Source organism: Ixodes scapularis, unplaced genomic scaffold, assembly GCF_016920785.2.
Source record: "Ixodes scapularis isolate PalLabHiFi unplaced genomic scaffold, ASM1692078v2 PGA_scaffold3__209_contigs__length_174095766, whole genome shotgun sequence".
Lineage (NCBI taxonomy): Eukaryota > Metazoa > Arthropoda > Arachnida > Ixodida > Ixodidae > Ixodes > Ixodes scapularis.
The window spans coordinates 85,689,884-85,713,897 of NW_024609868.1; the positions used below are offsets into that span (position 1 = coordinate 85,689,884).

Sequence of the window (24,014 nt, forward strand, 5' to 3'; positions counted from 1 at the left end):
CTAAATAGGCTTTGCCTAGGGTATTTGCACCCCAGTTCCCCGATTTTCTTCTGGGTGCCACCATTTTCGTGCTCAATACAAAGAGGGTGCAATAGACTAGTTCCATAAATCCCTGCATGCAACACGGCACGCGTTGCACTCTGGGAACTAGTTGGCCAGGAAGGAGAGTGGAATGGTTTTGGTTTCGATCGACACGTCGACAAGAAATTATACACAGAGCGTGGACTATAAACACCCGTTTTCTCACGTTTTCTGGTTCCGAGAGAGTCATTTGTGGTTTCTAAACTAACCTAAATGGCCAGACCTCGAAGCTTTAGCACAAGCCTGAGTTGTATAGCTTGCTTCAACGCATGCTTGTTGTATTTTTGCACTTGGGCCTTTCTGCTAGCGTTTCGAGGTATGTGGACAAGCCAGTGCTAAGAATCTCGCACTAGGATGCTCGGGGATCTTACCTGTGTACGAATCAACAAGCTGCAGCAACCAGTAAGTATGCATACATCGAGCTTGCGCCTTTACATTAGTGTTGTTTATCAGGAAGTTTCTTTGTTTCGTGCATCTACAGACGAAGTATACTTTTTTCAATTACTGTTTCTTAGTACGCCGAAGTACACAAGGTAAAACTCGGAGGTGCCATTGAAAAGCTCCATTTGAACACACTTCTTATCGCTTATCTGTACTGCCATTCAGCACTGCACGAAGTGAAGTCCCCACTCGCTTGCATTCAACTAATATTCAACATCGCATATGTGCATAAAGTTATCCTGCAATCATATAGGCACATTCACACATGCAAACCGTCTTAAGAAAGCAAAATTCGAGAACTTGTGTAAAAGAATGTCGCACCGTTCGCCGGAAGTGCGCTGGATGGGCATGAACCCCATGCAGTGCGTGAAATGAACGAAATCGTTCAAAGCGCATTTGACGGTTGCTAATGACCATAACATTTCTTATATGTTTGCTTTCCTCCTGACTGAGTACACCAAGATAATTTCAGACACACTGTTCAGGCACAGATCTTGGGCGTCTGTAAAAGCTTGTCCAAAAAAGCTTAGCGAGGAGTAGGGGACGCTTGTTAGGGCCTCCGTCGTAGCTAGCCGACCTCACCATTTGCGAAAACTTAATCTTCTATCACCATAAAATTTGAGTGTGAGATATGTGATGACACGAGGAAGACATCAAAGTAACTTTTGTGCAGTAGTGAGGCCGAATTTATTGAGTTTCCTTAAAAGTTCAAGTGCCAACGCTGGGCTCAACTTAGATACTCCTGTGAGCAGTCTTGGGTAAGTTACTTTTAAAAAGTAATTCGTTACAGTTACTTTCAGAAAAAAGTAGTGAAGTTACCGTTACAGTTACCGCAACAAAAAAGTAACTCGTTACAGTTACAGTTACTTTTAAAAAGTAACGACGTTACTCTTCAGTTACTTTTTCTATAACACAAAAAAAAATCAGGAAAAACTAGAAAACGCTTTTCACCAAGTTTATTTGCATAAAATTAAAAAGTGTGCTTTTTACTTCGTATTGTAAGTTAGCAGCAGTTGCTTCCCGAAATTAGTTTTTGAAAGTTTCCCTTGTTTGATAACGAACACATCCTTGCCCTTGTTGAACAGGCGCTCGTCTAACGCACTAGATGAGATTGCAGTGTTGTTTCGCCGGAAAAGGTTTTTGATTGCCGGGTAGGCGGTGAGGCAATAAAGTGCCGTTTTCTGCGGTCAAGGTAGCCTCCTCCACGTCAGCAAAATACTCTCCGTACGCCGGCCATGGTAGTTTTTCTTTTTTCTTATCAACATTCATATCCTTGGTAGCACTAGCATATTGCTGGCTCGTTGACGGTTGCGCTGGGTTCATAGAGTCCCTGGACATATTTCAGTTTGTACCCGGCAAGCCAGAAACAAACCCCGCGCCAACAGCAGTAAATTTTGCCTCGACTGTAGACACTACACCGGATTAATGGCGCAAATCAAAATACGAAGCATGCGCAGTGCGGAGTGGCGGCGCTAATCAAAATACGAAACATTCGCAGTGCCCTCCACGTGTATTGTTGTTTCACGTTTGATTCACCCGATTAAAAAGCGTTTACGCAGAAAAAAGAAAAACCGCGAAAGAGATAGTTCTTCAAGACACTAAGATGCAAGTGTTCAGTCACAAAGTACAAGCGCGTGCTAAAGATAACTACATTTTTTTTCACCAAACCTACACGTGGCTATATTCGGGTCGTGACTGGCGAGAAAGAAGGTATTCACAAATCTGTGCAAAAAATAACTTGACACTCGAAATGTCGGAAGAGACAATTTGGAAAGCGCAAGAAATGGCTAAATTGTACCCTTTTTCAGTGATATATTATTCACAAAAAACTGGAAAGTAACGACAAAAGTAACGTCGTTACTTTCATCGTTACTTCAGAAAAAAGTAATAGAACTACAGTTACAAGTGACATTTTTAAAAAGTAACTCGTTACAGTTACAAGTTACCAAAAAAGTAACGAAATTACAGTAACGCGTTACTAGTAACGCGTTACTACCCAAGACTGCCTGTGAGGATGCGGCTTGCTTTTTGCCCAATGAGTTCACAAAAAGCAAACGTTTGGCGAACAAAATGTATATAGAGCTCAAGGTGACCGAATTTCAGTTGTAGTTCACTGGTACTAGACGGGATTACTAACATTTTGTTTAAAGATGCGCTCGCGGGGTGAGGTGACTAAGCCACGTCTTACTACGTTTGCATACACACACACACAATACCCGGTTTTTCAAGAACCAAGGAAAGTGCCCCGATCTTCATTTTGTATCGCTCAAGAATGAGTGTATTGTACATTCGTAAAAAGTCAGATAATCGAAAACGCAAGCAGCACGTTCGGTTGCAGCGTGATAGCATGAGATGACGCTGCTCAGTCGAAACCGAAACTGAGTGGCCAACTGGTTCCCAGAATGCACTGCATGGTATTGCGCCTTGATGGGGCGCGTCGGTTTTGGAAGAAGTCTACTGGCGACAGTTATGGTAAAAAAATGCGACTTGTTCGGCTTTGAACACTGTTTGGAAGCTCGGGCGACACCATCTTGCTCAATCGCAGCGTTTCTGGAGGACTGAAAACCGTTTTCGACAACACAGATACAGCTTCAGAGAACTGGCAATAAGGACTCGAAGCACCAAGGTGGCCGAGCGGACGTTGCTGTGAGCATCTCTACAAAAACAAATCTAAGTGCCAGCTACACAGAGCTTTGGAAACAGCTCGATCCGTCATCCTCGACGTTCTAAAAAATGTGTCATAGTGTGCAGAATACCCTCCAGTTTGAAGTAACCATTATAATGGGAGGCTGTCCCGTTAAGTGCAAACTATGCGGGCGAGCTGAGAAATGTAGTCTATAAATCGCTCAACAGCTGCGACTTTGTTTCGCCCTCGGCTAGTGGCGGGCATTCTTCCAGCATTGCATTACTTCGACTTTCCAAGGTGCAAAGGATTGTGCGTAAGAAAGAACAGACAAAATGTGGAAAAATGCCGCTAAACCCGGCCACTCAATAAGCTAATAATGGCCCCCACTGAAGCAATGCATTGTTTGGGTGTAACGGAACACATTTCATTACGTCCTTACCAGTGTATAAGCCCTTTCCCTACCACTGCCAAATGTAATGAAGGGAAGACATGGGTCTTTGGAGCCAGAAAACAAAGAACGGTTCTTTGCCGACACAAATATAACTTTTTTTAGCAACATGTAGCTAAATGTTCAAAGCATATAGTGTTGGAAGCAGATTTTTCAATATAGCTGTAGGAAATTTTTAAGTGAACTATTGTTTTATTGCTTGGTAGTCACACATTGGACTACTGACCTTCGATGTGTTGTAAAGACACTAATAATGGTTCAATCTAAAAAGTGCTTTCAACATTGTATTCTTCATAATTTGTAGTATCCGACCATATGTTAAAACATTTTTTATAAATGGCTTTTCACTATTATTTCTGAAAACAAAGTAAGGTTAATTATAATTACAGTGGAATCTTGTTAATTCACACTCGTGGATAATTCAAACTAACATGCAGGCCCCATCCTACGTGTCTCAGAAGGACAACACTCCTGGTAATTCAAACTTTGCATTGTCTAAACAAAGTTTTGGTCCTCCTTGGATTCAAATTAACAAGATTCCACTGTATCCTGAGAACTAACATACTAATTAAAAAAAAAAAAAAAAACATATTTGAAATCAGCACTAAAGTCAGAACAAGCCTGAGCTGTTTCATTGGGCTTGGCCAAAAAATAAGAAAGCTCCAAGACCAGTGTTCCCCCTTAAGAGGTAGGAGACTGAAAACGAGGCTATGCATGTGCAAGCATTGTGCAAGAACAGGCAGCAAACTGAAAAAGTCCCGAGCATGCTGCCAAAATTTTGCACGGAGGGAACTTCCCGAAACCCCAAACGCCAGCTCTGCACACTCCCGTAAACAAGTTAAATCAAAGAGCAGAGTCACTTGACTCAAAATGGTATCAAACTGACAAGGGAACATTTTCTTTTTTTAACAATGAACTTTCACTTTTTCAGTTATTTGTCGCAATACACCATAATATTTTCTTAGCTATGTAATCACCGACACAACTACACTCACAAAAAAAAAAAAAAAAAAAAAGATGCCTCAATACTATGTGCTTTTGCAGATGCTGTAGAGAGAACAGGCTACATTAATATTTAGCTCAAATGAAGGCATAAAAAATGCAGACTTAAAAATTTAAAGGCCCATAAAGTTGCCCAATTTAAAACCGAAAAACCTTTGAATTGATGAAAGTGCTCTAAGAGTATGAGGACACGGATCTGCGAGAGCACGGTCGGGGGAAACGTCACTAAGTGACGTTCACACACTACAGCTGCAGATGGAAGATTAAAATGAGCAACATTCTGATCATGCATGCGGTCTTGTGTCCAGGTTAAATTTCAAGGGCAATGACCCCTGAACTGACTCACAAACAAGGCTCTCCAGGGGAAATTACTACCACAAGTGCACTGTAACAATGCAACCACCGTAACAAATTAGGGCTGCAGCTGCAACCAGGAACAGCAATCATTAGCAATGAAGGCCACTTGTTTTAAGGCGGCCGGTCATCGCAAGCGGAAAATTCAAGGCTGCCCAGGCACACTGACCCTTCGTCGCAACACAACAGTTATTCACCCAAACATGGTGGCACGGTACGAAAGTGAAAAGGCGACGACTACAAGCGACCACGCGAGGAAAAAGCAAATCTACGGCCCGAAAAAAACTAAGTGGGGCAATGCAAAGTGCCAAGTGCACAATCTCACACGCATGCCATTCACTGTTGCAAAGAGTTAACTCAAAAGAAAGAGCAATGCCCGAGGCAAAATAAGATGCATTAAATGCACACGCCGAAAGTTAGACAAGGTTGTCCTTGCAGCAGTGAGCAATTGATAAAAAACAGAAGTAACCAAAAAAATGGCAGCAGTCAGCTGTACCAAAATATGTGATACCCTTCCCCCCTAGCTTATCTATTGTGTCGATTCAGCAGCTCTTTTGGGACTAAAAACAACCATTTAGCGTAAACTCTCACGACTAAATCAACCTATAACGGCTGCAAAAATAAATTTTTATTTATCCATCGTGTAAAATTACCAGTATAAACACAGTCAATAAAAATGTAATCTGGCCCCTTGCCTTCACCTTCTGCTACCTAATTCCCTTGCCTAGACAAAGCCTAAAATAAAAAAAAATAAAAAAATAAAAAACTATTTTTACATAGAAAAAAAAAAAGTAAAGACAGAGAAGAGTGTCAGAAAGAGGAATGAGAAGGACAGAGGGAAAAAAAGAGGACAGACAGAGATGAAAACACTGTGCAACCAAAATCATCTTGACCGTGCGTGCCTCATGTACGCCCCTCTCGCTAATCTTCCATTCCCAGACCACTTGCATAAACGAAGGGACCAGTTCGGTCCTTGTGCCAACTGCCACACCTCGTGCAACACCCGTCGACGAAGAGTTAAAATTCTGTCCGGGCACTCAGTGTACGGCGGACACTGAGCTAGCAGCCCCACACTCGGAGCCCTCAAAGGCCTGTTGGGCAACAGAGGGAAACTGGGAGAGAGAGGAGGGGAACATTCCCATTTTGCCCAAAGCTATGCCGAACCGCCGGTCAACCCGAGCACGCAGCAGCGGCAAACCTCATTCGCACAGGCAAGGCAAGATGGATGCAGTTCCTCGGGTTGGCGGAGTAAGAGGTAAAAAGGAGCGGGACAAGCACCAGCACAGCCCTCAACCAGCCCACAGAAAGTGACCCAGAGAGGTCTGTCCCAAGCCAGTTGCTAAACAGAGACATGCAAAAGCCCAGACTCCATATTTAACAAAATCTCTAGTCAGCTATACCGACACACCACCGAATCTCATAAAAGACGAAACACGCTCTGTTCCGCCTTCTAGGAGCGGCCATGTGTTTTCTTTTTGTTAGAACCAGTATTTGTGAGGTGCAGAATGAGTTGGTGCAGTGACAAGACACTCTTTAGAGCACTATGGGTCACTTCCAGAGTCCAGAAACACAATTGTTTTTGTCAGGGGGGCACACGTTAGTGGCTGCAACATGGTGCCTGCATTTCACTGCTTCCCAAAAGCGAAGAACACAAAAAGACCAATCTGCATAACATTCACCAAAAAGAGGACAGGGGCAGAGAGAGAGAGAGAGCGAGAAAGAGAGGAAGACGCAAAAAGCACTGAAAGCAGAACAAACTAAAGGCAGAAAAAGACAACAGAGAGCGTCAATTAGACAACTGCGCATTGTTGTAAATGCTACTCACTATCCTCCTGAGATTCAGGTCCTGAGGACAGACCTAGGGACAGTGAATAGGCTGCTAGGGTAGAATGCACATCGTTGTCTTAGGAAATAAAAGGCGTCACACAGGTCATAACAAGACATCACACGACAAAAAGACAGACCACGTGGTGCGGACATGTGCCACAGCCAGGAAGTAAAACGGGGCTCTCATAGTTCTACGAACCACCAGGCCCACCACAAAAAGATTATCTACAACATGAACCAGCCAACTCAAAGGCTCTAGTTCCAAAGGAAAGCGTCAATAACCCCAAGCTTCCATCTTGAGAAGTTTTTGCAAAGGATTGGACCCCATATAATCTGTTCGAAGAAACTTTTAAAACTAACACGCACAGGCACACATCAAGGCTAAGCAAATGTTGGGGACAATATAAATGCCTTGAATTTTCCTTTATACAGCTGACTAACAACAACACTCGAATGGGGCACGACCATTGAAATGCGAGGACATTTCCGCTTCCTGGCTCCGGGCACGTGCCCGCACGCGGATAATGCTAAATGTGCGGCAGCAGCACCTGCCACTCTATGGACTCTTAGTACTAAGAGGCCTTGGGCTTCGAACTACGGCTGCAACGGGTGTGGTGCGTTGCTCACAGACCGTTCTGCCTAAGCTCCGCTGCCTTACCAGCTTCAATCGCGCATCCCTGTTCCTATCTCATTAACCGTCCCTCAGAGATTGTGAGGTGGATTTTGGCTTCACCGAAGAGCAAAGAGATAGTCAGAGAAAGAAAGACAGGAAGAGACAGATAAAAGGTGAAAGAAGATAATAGAAAAAAAAAAAAACTAACGCGAGGAAAAAAACACCTGTCAATTAAATTAAACTGTCTGAAATCTGCGCCGTACGGCACAGGGAAGAGGCAATCGGGCAATGTGCCGAGATATTACACACTGTTTATGAACGAGAGCAGCTTTACAATAAAACTAAGCCAAAGTATGTTCCTACGAGCATAACAGAACCCGACAACAGTTAGCCCAAACATACAACTGCAAGTTTTCCCCAGACTTCGCGCACAGCCGAAGCGTTGCCGCCAAGACAACCATAGTTGCCGAGAGGGTGAGTATGGTAGGGAAGAGTCTCAGTTGCCCCGCATCCAGCGCGAGCTTCCAACCTTAGACAATGCTTTGGCATCTTGTGCACCTCCATCGAGCGCCTGCGTGCTGCAGTCAACTCGTGGCGCGAGGCATGGAGCGTGCACCAGAGGTCTTCGAAAGACATGCCCCGCCATTCTCATTCTATCGGTGACTATAGTGCAGCGAAATGAGCGCACGCAAGGGCTAACTTGGACGGCAAAGTGTGGTGTTGTCCACCAACCTACTTGAGTAACATTCAAAAAGGCCCACGTCGTATCTGAGCAAACCGCAGTGCCATGTACCATCAGAAATGGGGGTAAGTGTGGTTGCCGACAGATTTTTCGGACTTGGAAGGGTCCCCGAAATTGTCCAAATAATCAAGCCGACAGAAAATTCATTTTCAGCCAAGATGTCAAATTTCCGTGCATATTACGCTGCGTACTGGCCATTTGCCACTTGCTTCATGTCAATCTTAAGTTCTCATGCAACTTGCACTTTACATTGTTCACTTTTCATTTGTTTGTTGATCTGTTTGATGACGGTGATGCACTTTGTCGGCACCTTCGTTGGCACAAACAATGGAGTTGGCACCATTTGGCACTATTGGAAACAACAATTAGTCCACCAAGCTTGCTTCAATAAACCTTCGCGCTCAAAAACCACAAGAACGGCAGATGGCCGCACTTCTCGCGGTCGCACTCGAAAAGCACAGACCACGAGAAGAACTGGAAGAACCATAAGAATGGGCGACGGCAGCCATGTTCCCTATAGAGGAACCAGAAAACCTGACTATAGCCTCAACCCAGCATGTTTATTGCTTAGAATGTGGTATCAAGGCTAGAGGGCAAAATCAAAACAACCAAAATGGCAGCAATTAAGCTCGCGGCGCTATCGCGGCGGCTGTTTTGTGGCTGTAAATTGAGGAAATCACGCAAATTATGTCAGAAATATAGAGCAATAAGTTTTATGGCATCCGAAATTTTGGTCAATGTTATACATTAACTCTATTGGGCGAGTTACGGTTCGGCGTAAACATCCGAATAATTGGCGTCCGAAAAATCCATCGGCGACCGTATCACCAAAAATCACCAAAACCCGACAAATTCCTCTATGTGTCTCACTGACATCCTTTGTTTGAAACTTCTAAACTAACTTGCTCCTGAATGCAGAATTGAAGCAGTTTTCGTCAACATAAAGTATGCGATAGACTTTGGATACCAGCTGCTCGTCTTAGATCTGATGTTTAGATGAGCTAAAAGTCATTCGTACAAACAATTCAGAAATGTTTGCGGCAACACAATGACTGAGACTCGTCTCAATTTAGCGTGTCTTCGCTTCCCCAATTAATCTTTCACGTCTCATGTTTAGTGCAATCTCAGATAATGTGCTTTAATACTTTGAGGTAACTTGTCCTCCTAAGTACCAATTTTATCGAAAGATGCCCTTAACAGTTTAAGATGAAGAACTGAAATCGAGGCAAAAAATAAATGACTGCGGGACACGCGAGGACTGAAATGCAGAAGATTCTAACACTTCTATTTTGCCCATTTCTTTTTGTTTTCAAACTCCCTCATGAACCCATCAAAGCTCGTCTACCTCGCTTCTTGAAACAATGAGACGGTACGGAAGTGTGAACAAATATTCCCCGTCAAGATAGTTATGGCTCAAACTGGATGAAAACATTAAAAGAAGTGTTTTATCATTTATTCTTCAGCAGCATTTGCAAGATACCTGAAATCTTATCACCCAATCAAGAATTCTGAAAGCTCATTAACACAACAATTTTCAGCCCAATCCCCCAACAAACAAACAGCCCGATGACACTAAAACAGGAGAAACCGGTGTGCATACCCTCGAAAGTGTCGTCTCCTTCCGTCATCAGTTCGTCGTCCGAGCAGATGTTCAGGACGTTGACCAACATTTCCGTCACTGCGCAGCGTGGTTTAGAAAAAGAATGACTAATTAGCAAACTCTAAAGTTCTGCAAAACATGTTGGCTAGATCAGTAGTTTGTAGCAAAAGGACTAGCACTTACTACATATATTGCAAGTTTTGCTCAAAGTTTTCTAGTCTCACTACGTACACTCATTGCAATAGCAGACAGTTAAAAGATGACCTGCTATAACCGAGCCATGCCGGCAATAGCAAGTAGTGAAATTTGCTTGAAGACAAAAAGCAGATTTTGAGCTTTTAGGAAGTTGCTTTTTGCAACTGTGAGAAAAGCTGGATGTTTGGGAATACGTGTGCTGTTGTGATACCCACAGCTTTCTTCAAAAAATGCCCACAAATGCAATAAACCTAGTTACCAGATGCAATGGCCATGTACAGAAAATGCCTATAAAAAGCAAAGCTTTCTTAGAAAGCTTGATCTATGCAATGTGTAACCCCCCTCAAAAGACCCCAACAAACCCATTTCGCAATAAACGATTGTGCCAGGCATGTCTCACGGTAGATTAGCTGAAGCAGGGAACGGGCAGAGGGTGTTTACCTTTTTCTCCCACAAAGGGGAGGGACCAAGTGAAGACATCCATGAAGTTGGGCAGCCAGTACGGGTGTGGCGAGCAGTTGAACTGCCGGATGTTCATCACATTGTTCTCGTACTTCAGCACAGCCGCTGTTCAGCGAAAAAAGAAGAAAACAGGGTCGAGCAAACGCTGCAGAAGGGAAGGAAAGTTTTCCATCTTTGTATATGTAAAAGGCTGGGAATAATGGCAGACACTGTGCCCGAAGACAAAAACTTCAGGGGAGAAACATTTCTGCTGAAGACAGCTCACTCAGGGCTGGTTCTAAAGTATGCAATGAAAACCTCGCAGCTCTGGAGCTTTCGCATTTAAGCAGGGCATTTACTATTCCATTTCTTTTCCCATAACTAACTCCAAACTGGTGTTAGCTGTGCAAACTAGACAGCAACATACGGAAGCTCCGAAGCCACATAGCAGGTTTTCATTGGTTTTCACGCACAGGTTACCATCTCTATGTGAAATCCCGACAATCGCTCCATTGCCCATACACTGAGATTGATTAATGACCCACATAGCCTATGGCATTTGATCACTGTATAAAGTCCTACTGAGGTGTGTAAGGGAAAACGTGAAAATTGAAAACCAAAAAATTGTGAAACAAATGCATTTCTAAAAAAAACACTTTTTTGTATTGTATATTTCATAAACTACTTCTCTGTAATTATCAGCACCTAATTCCCCCCAAAAATGGACTGCTTTTGACTCTGATAGATGTAAAGTGGTTCAAGTTTAATATATAGCTCCAGACAAACATCCTCCCCCCCCCCCCCCCCTCCGTCAGCCTGGCCACCCCTGCCATAAACTAAAGCCTACACAAAGGCCCGAGTAGCGCACAATCCTTTTGGACACGAAAGTTTGTTCGTTTCCTCTTCCTCAAATAATTGCCAAACATGAACCATTTATGATCCTACAAGATTACAGGTCTTTGTTCTTCTAATTCTTTTTCTTTTGCCTAGAAGACAGTTCCCAATCTGCATTTTCTTTCTGCATCTCATCTTTCTCATCTGCATTTTGAACACAACTTGTCCAAGTTGGCAAATGACGCACCGATGAGACAAACTGCCATGCTACCTACTGTAATATAAAAAATGAGAACTGACAAAATGGGCTGGTTTCAACAAGATTTAAGAATTCCACTCCTTGCATTATCTTCACCAGTTGTGGCTTCTTTGCACCCCCTCCCCCATCACTGAAAGCAACTATACAAAATGACATAAAAAACCATGCATATTTAAAAGACATTGACTACAGCTTTCAGAGATAAACAGACGCTGCAACAGAAATGTAATGACAGCAAGGTGACCTGTAGCCAATCCCAGGTCAGTACGCCACTGACACAGAGAGGGCAGCTCACCCTTGTTGTTGTAGACGTCCAGGTAGTTTGGTGCCGAGAATATGGTGATGAGCGACGGAAACCCTGTGGTCTGGCTCTTTCGGTACATCCTGTACCTGCAGGGTAGCACAAGACCGGAGAATGCTGCTCAGGTCCCGACTCACTGCTAGCATCCAGACAGCAAAAACAACGCACTTCACTCCCAAAGAAAAAAAAAACAACCTGCTAGGTTGGCGCACAAGAAAAGGATGGCCTGCCCAAATGACTCACGACGGCTTAGGAAGGAGAGGCAAGTCAAGACTTACCCTGCGTCCTGAGCCTCGTGGGCGCGAATGATGGACAGAAGGTTGTTCTGCTGGAGAAACTCACAACATGCTGCATAGCTGGAGGGAAAGCAAGTAAACGGGTCAGACAGCTCAGAACAGGGAGAGTGAACCGAATTTTGTGTGGAGGCTTCTTTGAAATCTTCACATAAAATCAAATTTGGGGGTTTTACGTGCTAAACTAACAAAGGGCATCTGGCACGCCGCAGCAGAGGACCAAGGATTCATCCCAACCACCCGGAGTGAGTTCTTTTGACATGCAATTAAAATCTTGGTTACACAACAACGCCTTCTCCACAATAAGCCTCCATCAGAAAGATTGCGGGCACCTCGGCCGGGATTCAAATGCGCCACTCGGGGACCTGTAGGCCGGCGCTTTGGCTCCGAGCCATTGAGGCTGCTAAGAAGGTCGGATGAGGCAACGCTGCAGCAGTCACTCACCTATAGAAATATGAGCAACCACGAACACTATTGTGACTAAAATGCTCCGCATTCTTCTCATTGCCGAAGTCTTCAAGTGGATCCGACCATAGCAGGTCGCACATGGGACCGAACGCTGGGGGCTCCTTGAACCTGTCCAGCTGCAAGGGAAACAAACATACTTTGTTGGTAGCTCGGCAGCTTTGGCAACAATCCCTCGCAATGACGTCTCAACATATCCCAACCCTCGTATTGCCCAGAATTATCTCCATTAACAAGAGATAACAGTCACGAATTGGAATCTATACTTCCTCATTTTTCAGCTCTGAACATTCAACCACAATCTACAGGAGTGGGACTGATTGCTTGGCAATAGTTGTCGCCAGCAAGCCTTCAAGGAGCTGGTGCAACTGAAGGGCTAGAAGCATTAAGACAGTATTGTCCAAAATAACTATGACAGTAAAGAAATGGCCATTTCTGAATGTCTCTGCCCTCAACACTATTAAAACAGGTTGAGGCTGCTTAAAAAAGAAATGAGAAAGTCTTATCCCATCACTCCTGACAGCCCTTTAGTAACATGTGAACTTAAGCATGGTGCCGACACATGCACTGTACCGTCTAGAAGTCTACCAGATGTGTTAGGGAGTTCCAGTATTCTACCAGATATTACAGACTTTGAGACAACTACAAATCTTGCGTGCACAAGATTTGCATGCAAAGTTGAAGACTGAATTTTTTTTCTGCTGCAGCATTACATGTTGTCAATGAAAAACTGTTCAAAGGGGAAAGTTCAAAACAATAAGGACAATGAAATACACAGAAAAAACTTTCAGCCTTTCCACTCTGGTGAAGAAGGAAGACCAGCGAAGCTGTACTATGGTCAGACGACCTCAAGGACGACTTCTTGGACGACCTCAAGGACGACGCCTAAGGACGACGTCTAGAACGACCTCAAGGACGATGTCTAGAATGACCTCAAGGACGATGTCTAGGACGACCTCAAGGAAGACGCATAGAGGACGACCTCAGGGACGACATCTAGACAGCCTCAAGGACGACGCCTAGGATGACCTCAGGGACGACGTCTAGGACGACCTCAAGGACGACTTCTAGGACAATTTCGAAGACAACGTCTAGGACGACCTCAAGGATGATGTTTAGGACGACCTCAAGGACGATGTTTAGGACGACCTGAAGAACGACGTTTAGGATGACCTGAAGAACGACGTTTAGGACAACCTCAAGGATGACGTTAAGGACGACTTCTAGAACGACGTCTAGAGAAATTCAGCCTTTCCACTCTGGTGAAAACTAAGAGTGGAAAGGCTGGAAAAGTTGTCGTCATCTATGAGCAAGGCCGGCAAGCCGATTGTCTGGTTGCCACCGTTACTCATAGAAGGCGGTAGCTGTCCCGAGTTTTGTGTTGACATTTCTTTACAGGGGGACACGATCCTGGGAAAACTAGCCCTTAACAGTTATGCTGTAAAAAGTGAGGCAACAAGTAGCATGAGGAGTTGCTTACATAGGCACTGCATGTTTGGCATTTCAGCATGCTATAGAGTGTGCTGAACTTCTAAAAGGCCACTTAAAGAGGCCCTGCAATCATATTTAAGCATCTACTTTTTTTTGTGGTTTCCACATCTCTTGGGGTTTGGGCAAGCCAGTGGGCATGGAGAGAGTAACTGAATATCAGTGAGTCATATTTTAACCGAACGGCGCGAAAACCTCCTCGACCTACGGGGGGGGGGGGGGGGGGACCCGCGCTATCGGAAGCGCGCGATATGCAACGTTCTTGGTCCTGGGCTTACTACTGGTCAGAGCCGCTAAAAGCTTCTTTTCAGTTGAAATACAAAATATAAGTGGCACGAACCATTTCAATTATTTATAAAAGTAGTTTTTCTTCAGCATTTTAGATCAGAAAAGAAACAAATGCAGTTTATAAAGTACGGAAACAAGAAATGACCCGTCGACATGCCCGCCACCAAGCGGTGGAAAAGGCGGCGCATACTTGAAAGGTGTAGTGGGATCAGGCGCCGACGACTGGCGAGCATAAAAAGGTCCCGGATGTATATGGCAGCGCTCCAGTCGAGGATCCGACCAGTTCCGAGTGTTCCCAAGGCCTTCGCGAGCAATTTGTCGTGCGGTGGCTCGCGTTGTGAACTGATCTTTACCTTGTGTTTGCTCTTGTTTGTGGCCAATGAAGTGTCATGGTGAATTAGTGTTTAATCACGCAATGCAAGCCGCCTTGGCTGCCCACTTCATACAGTTTATCGAGAACATGCTCTAGTGGTGCCCTCTTGAGCCGTCGACACGGAGTGTGGCTGCCGTGAGTGCTCGCTGAGCTCACTACCCCTTCTCTACTTCCCGACCGCTTTCCAACCACTCAAGCAACCGAGGACTTCACGAAAGAGGTTATTTTTTGCTTGTTTTTGTAATCCTAAATTGTCCATAACTTTTAAACTAAAGAGAAATTCATTAAGTTACTACGTTCAGTGGGCTCAGGTTCGGTGCAAATTAAAAGCAGTAAAAAAGCCCTTGCAGGGCCCCTTTAAAGTGGGGATACATAGCCCTAATGTCATTCTATAAAACAGAGTAAGGCCCACAGAAATTCCTTACCACTAAGCCTTTTAGCCCTTGTAAATAAACATTAAATTGGTTGACTCATTTGTCATTACATTTAAATAAACAATTTGAGACCCTTATTTGACAAAACCAATATTCAAAAAAGACACCTTCCAGAGGGAGAGGACACACGCACCTTCTTGATGTCGTCGAGGTTGTGTATCTCTGGAGAAAGGCCACCGTGCACACAAAGGAACTGCTGGTTCATCAGGGCAGCTAGAGGCAGGCAGTCAAACGCTTCCATGCATGCATCATACACTCGCTCCGAATACTTTATTTTACCTGCAACAGAGAGGGGGGGGGGGGGGGGGGAACATTGTTACGGCCTCTGTTTCCTCCAACCCATTTGCATGAAGAGCCCTTCCAAGCAGCCCACAGAAAGGGGTCCAACCGGTACGAATGCGACGAAGTGATTAAGGTCGACAACCGCACTCCATAATCCTAGTTGTTGTGCCAAGAACGAAAAACGGTCATCTAACTTAGGCCAATCAAACAAAGTTTGGATGCCAACTTATCTGCAAATCTCACCGTATGCCTTCCGAGAATTGAGCTTCATCGTTTTTGCTGCTAGCCTTTGAGCAATTATAACAAACAGAGTAAGCAATCTTATGCTTACATACTTAGGTCAGCCTCGAGTGAGTGAAATCTGCACATTGCTAACACACTAAGCAAGGATACATAAGATTGCAAAAAGTTCAAGATGTTGCTTCCAGCTGCTAACATCCTCCAACTGATAACATGCTTTGTTTTAACAGTCAACTTCGCTGGCACTGTCATTGCACTTACAATTGAAAACGAGCGTGTTGGTTAATAGATACAAAACTTGAAAGTATAAAACAGAGAGGACGAGGACGGGACCAGGACATCTTTCAAAAGATGTCCTGGTCCCGTCCTCGTCCTCTCTGTTTTTATACTTTCCAAGTTTTGTATTTGTGTCATCGCACAGATGTGTTGTTTGCAATGTTGCAATGCCACCTAACTAAGGACGAAGATATACTTGGGGCATGACAAACACCTCAAGAAACAATTCTGTGACGATAACTTACACCTGCATTTTCAAAATGAATGAACCACTAGGTATTAAAGGGGGGGGGGTGCAACGATTTTCGGATTTCGGTCAAAGATTTCTAGAAGTTGCCCTCTGACATTTCTGAAGTAAAGAACAGAAAACTGATTTCGCCTACGTGACCTAGTTGTTGCGTAAAAAAAAGATAAATATTGGCATTTCGGGCACCCCTCAACTCACTCCCAGCCTTCAGGGTCACACCTGGTCCCCCTCCTAGTGACGTCATTCGGAGTGCCGCGTAGGTTCCCATGTGCTATCTCGGAGGACGCTTCCCCTCCCTCTCTCTGCTGACATGAGCAGGCGTTATGCTGCAGCTTAGAGCCGAGAGAGGTCACATAATCTTTTCGCCGTAGTTCCCTCGGCAGCCACTTGGGGCTGCAGGTGGGGGAAAAAGCTAGACTTTTGCTTTGCAATTATGCAGCGGAATCACTAAATTTTTAATAAAGGAGGTATTTTCTTTATCCTCTGGGACACGATGAACAACGTAAAAATGAAGAGATGCAAATTCTTTTAATCATAAAATCGTTGCACCGCCCCTTTAGGCCAAATAACCCCTTAATTGTAATATATACCCACCAGCTCACAAAAAACTATAGGAAGTAAGAAATTTATTTCTTCGAACAAAAGATAAAACTGATTTGAATAATGAGGTTGCAAATCACAATAAGAAATGAAACCTTTCCAAAGTGAAATCGAGCTAGTCAACTAAAAAAAAGAAATTGAACAAGAAATTCCCAATTTTGTGTCCATTTTTAGCACAAACTGCTGAAAGTCCTTACGAGTGCCATGCTCTTTTTGTGGATAATTTGCTAAAGTACCCAAGCACCAAAGAGCATGCTGTGGGTGTAGTTACAAAACAATATGCTGGGATCTCCCGCAGTAACTCTTCTAAGCAAAAACCTAAAAAATGGCACTTTACATGTGTATTTGTTAATGCCTTATTTGGATTATTTGCTTGAAACCTTTTTCTTTCCCTAAAAAGGTGAGCGCACACGACACAAGCGCCTACATTCCTAGCAACCTCCTTGGCGCATGGGTAATTTGGCAAAAGGTAAACTTTAAAAACTGAAGCAATCCGGCAAATTATTAGATTAAAATTTGTCTATCCTCATCAATGTTTAAACCAGTCTACTTCTGAAAATGTTTTCCACACAGCCGAGTGAAACCTGCTTAAATGGCAACTTGCAAAATTGTTCTATGACTGGTAAAAGGCCTTTTTCCCTCCCCTCCATTACCTTTCCTGCTCTTCTTCCTCCTTACCCAAAAATAACATGTCTGGGAGCTAATCCCAGTGGAAAGAAGGGTTTTCCTCCTTTCTGATTGCACTTTGGGCTTTAAGTAAACTCTGGCTTCAAGATTTCCCAAGCTACACTCGCGAGACATTATGAAACATTTAAAATGACCATTCAGTCGGAAGAAACGGTAGGTGTACTTACATTCAGTTTTAAAGGTGAAGTACTCTGTTAAATGCCTACACTCGTGGTTCCCTCTTAGTAGAAACAGAGTTGTTGAATAGCAAATTTTTAGTGCCCACAGGTATAATACACACTGAAAAGAGAAAAAGCATCTCTCCACTCAATACAAGGGAAAACATTCATTGAATGGACGCTTGGATCCCAAAAAGATTTCAATCTAGGTGCCTTGGTTGGGCACGTATAACACAAAATAAAGTTTCCTAAAAAGATTGTAAATGTACTTTAGTACAACATTTACACTGCGGGGCTCATTTAGAGTAACAAGCTGTTCTAAAACATCCTTCCATTTTGAGATGTCGACTCCGAAATCAAGCAATTGGAATTGCACAAGCAAGTTTCTTACCAAAGATATTAAACTAAAATTTATTCTTGGGGGGAAAATTTGTGACACGTCATACGCAAATACTTTTTTCTAAAGGAGTTAGTGTTTTTTTTTTAAGTGACACGTCCGACACAGAAGCGGCAAGACATAAGCTTGTACAAATGCTTGACTACATAAAAACGCTACCTTCATAATCCACAACTATAATATTAAAACAATCTGAATGAAAGAAGTTTCTACGACGACTGTCAAATTCTCCTGCACACAGAGTTATGGTCAAGCTAATGCAACAAACACCCTACTCAATATAAGAAGTTGCATTCAAACATGCTGTCAGTGCAGCATTAATAAGATTTTTAAATAGAAATAGTGCTAGACAATGACCAACGCATGAAAGAAGTACCGCAGAGTGATGACTCTCAGCTCAAACTCCTTAAAAAACAAGATTGACATAAAAACGTAAATGCATATTTTTCTCAAACACAAGAGTTTGTGCCTTTAGGAATACTAGCTCCCTGTCAAACAAAGTCAAACAGGAAGCACTTGTATGCACCTTCTTTAGATCGTAAATGAAAATGCTGTAAACAACTTATTTTTTGCGAGAGTCTAATTTCCGTAAAATTCGTGAATGGAAGTATTTTACAAAAAATTTATCACGCGATTATCGCAAATGACTTGATTTTCACGAGGACCTAATTTTCTCGAATCGCCTACAATTCGCGAAAAACAGGTAAAATGTAAACACTTTGGAATGTGTTTACATTGTAAACACATTGGAATGTGTTTACGTCGCAAAAATTAGAACACACAACTTATTCCAAAACTTCAGGTTTGACCTAAGTCGCGAAATATTGAGCCTGCGAAAAATAAGTCAATTACAGTACATCACCACATGTTAACCAAAACACTGCATGTCACTCCAAATCACAAAATTTTGTGCCCGCAAAATGTTCTCGAAACCGACGATTCGCAAAATTCGCGAAATCTTCAGCCCACGAAAATGAAGTTGTTTATGGTATGCATCACTGCTCTCCCATCATTTGCTTAGGAACCCCCCCAAAAAAAGGATACAGCTACAGCTACTGCAATGGACTGCTCAGACGGGAAAGGATGTATCGCTAGAGCACGCCCTATGTTGTAAGGTGTGTGAATAGTGAAATTTTAGCTCTAATGAAATTCGAATCGAATGGTGCCAAATAGCGACCAGAAAGGCTATTGTCGAACTAAATATAAAATACCAATTTTTTTTATTTACAACACACAAAAACTAAAAAAAAAAAAGAAAGAAAAGCTGTGTAAGATGAAGAAACGAAGCCCTGTCTGTTTATTATTTTGCAGGGCACATAAAATAAAGAGTGGCTAGCGAAAAAAGAAAAAAAATCTATGTTAAGGGGTGATGGGGGTTGAGAAACAGCAATATTTAGCAAAAAAGAAAAATGTGATTTTGGGCTTTGTGGTGCTTTATTATTTTTGAATCTTTACATTTGATGTATAAAAATAATTAGTCTCGGTTATCATCGTGAAGTTAGTCAAATATGCATTTGAAGACCTCCAGGCGGTAACCCAGAACAGCATGAATGGGAGCCATTCTCCTCTGCGTGGCTCTTCAAGTTGTGACATCACCAGCCATCACATTTACGTTGACAAGTAGACCTAGCCATCTCCTCTCCACTGCAGTTTTCTGTAGCTTCGATTCTTCACGAAATTTATGAACAAAATATTTTCTGCACCTCAAAAGAATATAGCTGCATATCTATGGCAACATTCAAATGCGCTTTTCTTTTCATGTAATTTGAGGGCATCTTCACAGTTTGTGCGCAACAATTTCTGATCTTAATATTTTCCTATCACAACCAAATTTGGCATGCATAGATGTTCAAATGTGTAATACAACTATCTGGGTTTGATTAGAATGTGTATTTTTTTTTTTTTATATTTATAAAAAATTTAGGAAACATTTGTTAGCCCCTTGAAATGACATTTTTGCTATTTTTTATTATTTTAAAATGAAAGAAGTGTCGCACACATTATTCTTGTACAAATTCGTTTATTTTACTAGGCTTTTTTAAGTGTGTTGCCATACGTCACTTGTGCTGAAGAACATGTTTTTTTTTCTGCACGCACATTGCATCGAGAACCTAAAAACAAGCTATATCAAATCTAACACTAGATTTATAACGACAAGATTAAGCCAGCATAAACTGGAAAAACATTTCAATATCATAAATAATACTAAAAAAATTTCCCTGGCGCATGTCCCCTAAAACAGTGACATGCAGGGCTGGCCGGTTTTTATAGAGGGCATCCAGAAAGCTAGAAGCATGGCTGTTTCATTGTAAGTGTAAAAAAAAAAACACAGTGCAATCTCCACTTATAACGAAACCACATATAACGATGTACGGCTTATAACAATCAGTTTCTAAACTAGGAACAATCAGTTTTTAGTCCAGATACAACGATAATCGGTCATAATGATAACATTTTTGGGTTTTCTTATTATCGTTATAAGTGGATTGCACTGTACAAATTTTCTGTAGAAGTAGTTTGTCAGAAAAGGCTTTTCAGTGCACGCTTGATTTAGATCCAGCAGTGGCCTGCCAGGGCTATTTCATAATATGAACAGTGTTCCTGAATAAAACCAAATTTCTTTTCTATCAGTACTGATACTCGACGATCGAATTCCTAGAAAACACGAATACTAGGAATCTGAAAGTCTAATTTAATTATTCTATCGACAGATACCATTGGATGGAAATTCAAAACTCAAATATTTGCACATCCCTACTATGATGCTACTCTATACCAAACGTAACAACATTATTAATTTACCTACCGTAGAATACCGCGCATCTCCCCATTCCACATTAAGCACCCACTCCCAAATTTTTAAGATCTGAAAAATATATGCAGTACATTAGTATGCAAAATTGATGACCGAGCCAAGCGCCCATCCCCATTTTTTCGCAATTATTCCTAAATTTTGAGTGGGCGCTTGCCCGGTATTTCATTCCCAATGTCCCTTTTGACAATCTTGGGTCCTCAAGATGCTGCATCTTCTGGGCTCTTCCATGTATGCATGATAATGGTTGCTTGCAGCTGATACATGTCCTCGATTCCTTTGTGGTTGAAATACTGAGACTAACGCCCCGTCTTTGTCACGATAATGGTGTCGAAAATCGTGATACCTTAAATACTTGTCTGGCCTGGCATTCATCTAATGAGGCATTAAGTGACGAGAAGTCTCTGACCATAAAAAATTTGATGGGGCCTCGTTCGTCACAATGATTGATGCCTGCTAGAACTCCCAGTTTGATGTAGATGCTGTTTTTACACCTACTTTGGAGTTTCCTTTCAACTTGCTTGACTAGGAGACTGATACGCCATTCTAAAATGGAGTATGAAAAGACAAAACTGAACACAATGATCTGTTTCTGACAATAGTTTCACAAACTCTTTCCAAAAAAAAAAACAAAAAAACAGTAGCTCTTTTGACTGACACCCTGCCAGAAAAGACTACAGGACCATTACAATGCCAAGAGAAAAATTGTCTTTTGTCAGCTTTAACGCACGGCAGAATTCACTGAAGCTTTCAAAAAACACCGGCTTCCTCATGTTCACCTGCTCATTTCTTGCTGATCCAATGCACTCCTTAGAAGCAAAGCTCACTCAATCATTCTTGGGTGGTGCCAACTAATCAGTAATAAACACGGAAAATTTACAACCGCTGGACTATCAACTATATTAAAGCCTTCTTCCTTCACTACTCTCAGTATTTACAACCTAGATTGAAGCCCTCTTCTTCCGTATTTACAACCTGCATTAAAGCCTTCGTCCTCCTCTTCTACACCTGTTTACAAACATAGAGCTGCTTCGAGCCCTCCAGGATCCCCGCAGAAACAGTTTTTCTCACTTGTGCAGCGCCAAGGAAGGCGCACTGACATATTCATCTTCATGTTCATCGATGGCCAATGCTTCAAGGATTTCATGCGTAAGTTTTTTTTTGTTTTTTCCTAGAACCTTGATGTTTTTCAAACTTGGAGTGCACCGGCATTCTCAACAATGTACCAGTAGATGTCCCCCTGCTGATATATTCCTTGATGAAGCAGCATGTTCCCTTGTCCGGTCGTTGATGTAACGACCGGTTTGGCCTATGTAGCATCGACCGCATGATAATGGGATGTTATATACGACTCCTTTTTCACATGATCCATATTTTGTCCTGTGAGCAATGTCACAAACTTCTCCTTCAAATTCTCCCTCCTGGTTAACCCTGCGACACATAGAATATGCCTTATTCGGCGCAGAGCAAACCATGGACGCCTTGCCGTCCAGCAATCTTCACTCTGAGTGATGCCGCAGATATAAGGCACGATCACTATAGGCTTTCGTGTGTTTTCCTTTTTGTAAAAGCTTGGTCTGCTGGGCAAGTTGGTAATGAACATTCATATTGAAAATAGCGCAAAAAAGACGGGACAAAAAGATGAAGCACACAGGACAAGCGCTATTTCACATGATCCATATTTTGTCCTGTGTGCTTCATAGTCTTTTTGTCCCGTCTTTTTTGCGCTATTTTTAATATGAATGTATTTTTTTGTTTGGCAATTTTCTCCTCTCTCAATCACAATCATTTTCACTCAATCAATAGGATGTCTTCAACCCAGCAATGGGCAACTAATTTAAAGGTAGCATTGTCTGGCCAAACACTTCTGCAAAATCTTCCCTCTGCACTGGGGGCGTACTGACATAAAACATCCAGGCTTCACAGCAAAGTATCCAGTCTCCGCGTGCTTGTGCAACACCTGCCTTACAGGCGTGTACTGTGTAGAGACCGGAGGTCGGCATTTTAGGTCACCCTCACTCACCCTCACCCTCACAGCCACACTCACCTAAGCCCCTCACTCACCCTCACCCTCACAGCTACACTCACGTTCAGCCCCTCACTCACCCTCACCCTCACAGTCACTCACCTTCAGCCCTTCACTCACCCTCACTGAACCTCACGGCCCTCACCGCCCTCACGCCCCTCACTCACTCATGGCCCTCACGCCACTCATTGCCCTCACCGCCCTCACGGCCCTCACCACCCTCACGGCCCTCACGCACTCATAGCCCTCACCGTCCTCACGCACTCACGGCCCTCACGCCACTCAGGCCAACTTCAGATGGGGCGATTTCGGCCAGAAACTTTACGTCGCAACACCAGCAACACGCGCCGCCCGCGATCACACACAGCAACCAATTGCTGCAATTTGCCATCGTCATCATAAAATTTTATTTTTCTTGCACTATTTAGGCACAATTACGCATTATAAACGTGTTTTTATGCATTTAAATCCCGTTAAGAATACTAATGCACCTTTCTGAAACAGTTTATTCCCAAAAAACGATTGATTTCAAACGAGAACCAAGTCTTTCGGTGTCATCATCACCGGCACGAGGTATCACGTGAAAATTTTGCGTCCCTGATTGGATGCAGCCGCTTCAAACGTATTCTAATTGCTCCGAGTTGCTTGCTTATTTCGAGCCGGACCCGATCTCAGCAGTTCGTGTCGATCTAGGGAAAGCTAGAGAACAACCCGCCATTAACACCAAAATTGCTGAGAAAGATGCTCGATCTGAAGGGGGCCTCACGCACTCACCGCCCTCACGGCCCTCACGCCCCTCACTCACTCATGGCCCTCACGCCACTCATCGCCCTCACGGCCCTCACGCACTCGGAGCCCTCACCGTCCTCACGGCCCTCACAGCCCTCACGGCCCTCACGGCTCTCACGTCACTCAGGCCAACTTCAGATGGGGCGATTTCGGCCAGAAACTTTACGTCGCAACACCAGCAACACGCGCCGCCCGCGATCACACGCAGCAACCAATTGCTGCAATTTGCCATCGTCATCATAAAATTTTATTTTTCTTGCACTATTTAGACACAATTACGCATTATAAACGTGTTTTTATGCATTTAAATCCCGTTAAGAATACTAATGCACCTTTCTGAAACAGTTTATTCCCAAAAAACGATTGATTTCAAATGAGAACCAAGTCTTTTGGCG

The 24,014-nt window shown here is 43.1% G+C and overlaps 1 protein-coding gene across 4 annotated transcripts in view; it reads right to left on the bottom strand.

The window, feature by feature from the left end:
* Window positions 1-24,014, bottom strand: part of LOC8052360 (serine/threonine-protein phosphatase 2B catalytic subunit 2) — an 80,094-nt gene that overhangs the window by 8,263 nt on the left and 47,817 nt on the right. For 2 of the 4 annotated variants that reach the window (XM_029968539.3, XM_042292519.1), the window contains exons 4-11: window positions 17,605-17,716; window positions 15,239-15,384; window positions 12,502-12,641; window positions 12,043-12,120; window positions 11,759-11,853; window positions 10,371-10,496; window positions 9,735-9,812; window positions 6,778-6,828 (exon numbers count right to left, since the gene is read on the bottom strand). In XM_029968539.3, coding sequence (XP_029824399.1) covers window positions 6,778-6,828; window positions 9,735-9,812; window positions 10,371-10,496; window positions 11,759-11,853; window positions 12,043-12,120; window positions 12,502-12,641; window positions 15,239-15,384; window positions 17,605-17,716 — 826 coding nt within the window. The remainder of the gene's footprint in view (window positions 1-6,777; window positions 6,829-9,734; window positions 9,813-10,370; window positions 10,497-11,758; window positions 11,854-12,042; window positions 12,121-12,501; window positions 12,642-15,238; window positions 15,385-17,604; window positions 17,717-24,014) is intronic. The other 2 variants (XM_029968545.4, XM_029968544.4) reach the window with 1 other exon arrangement.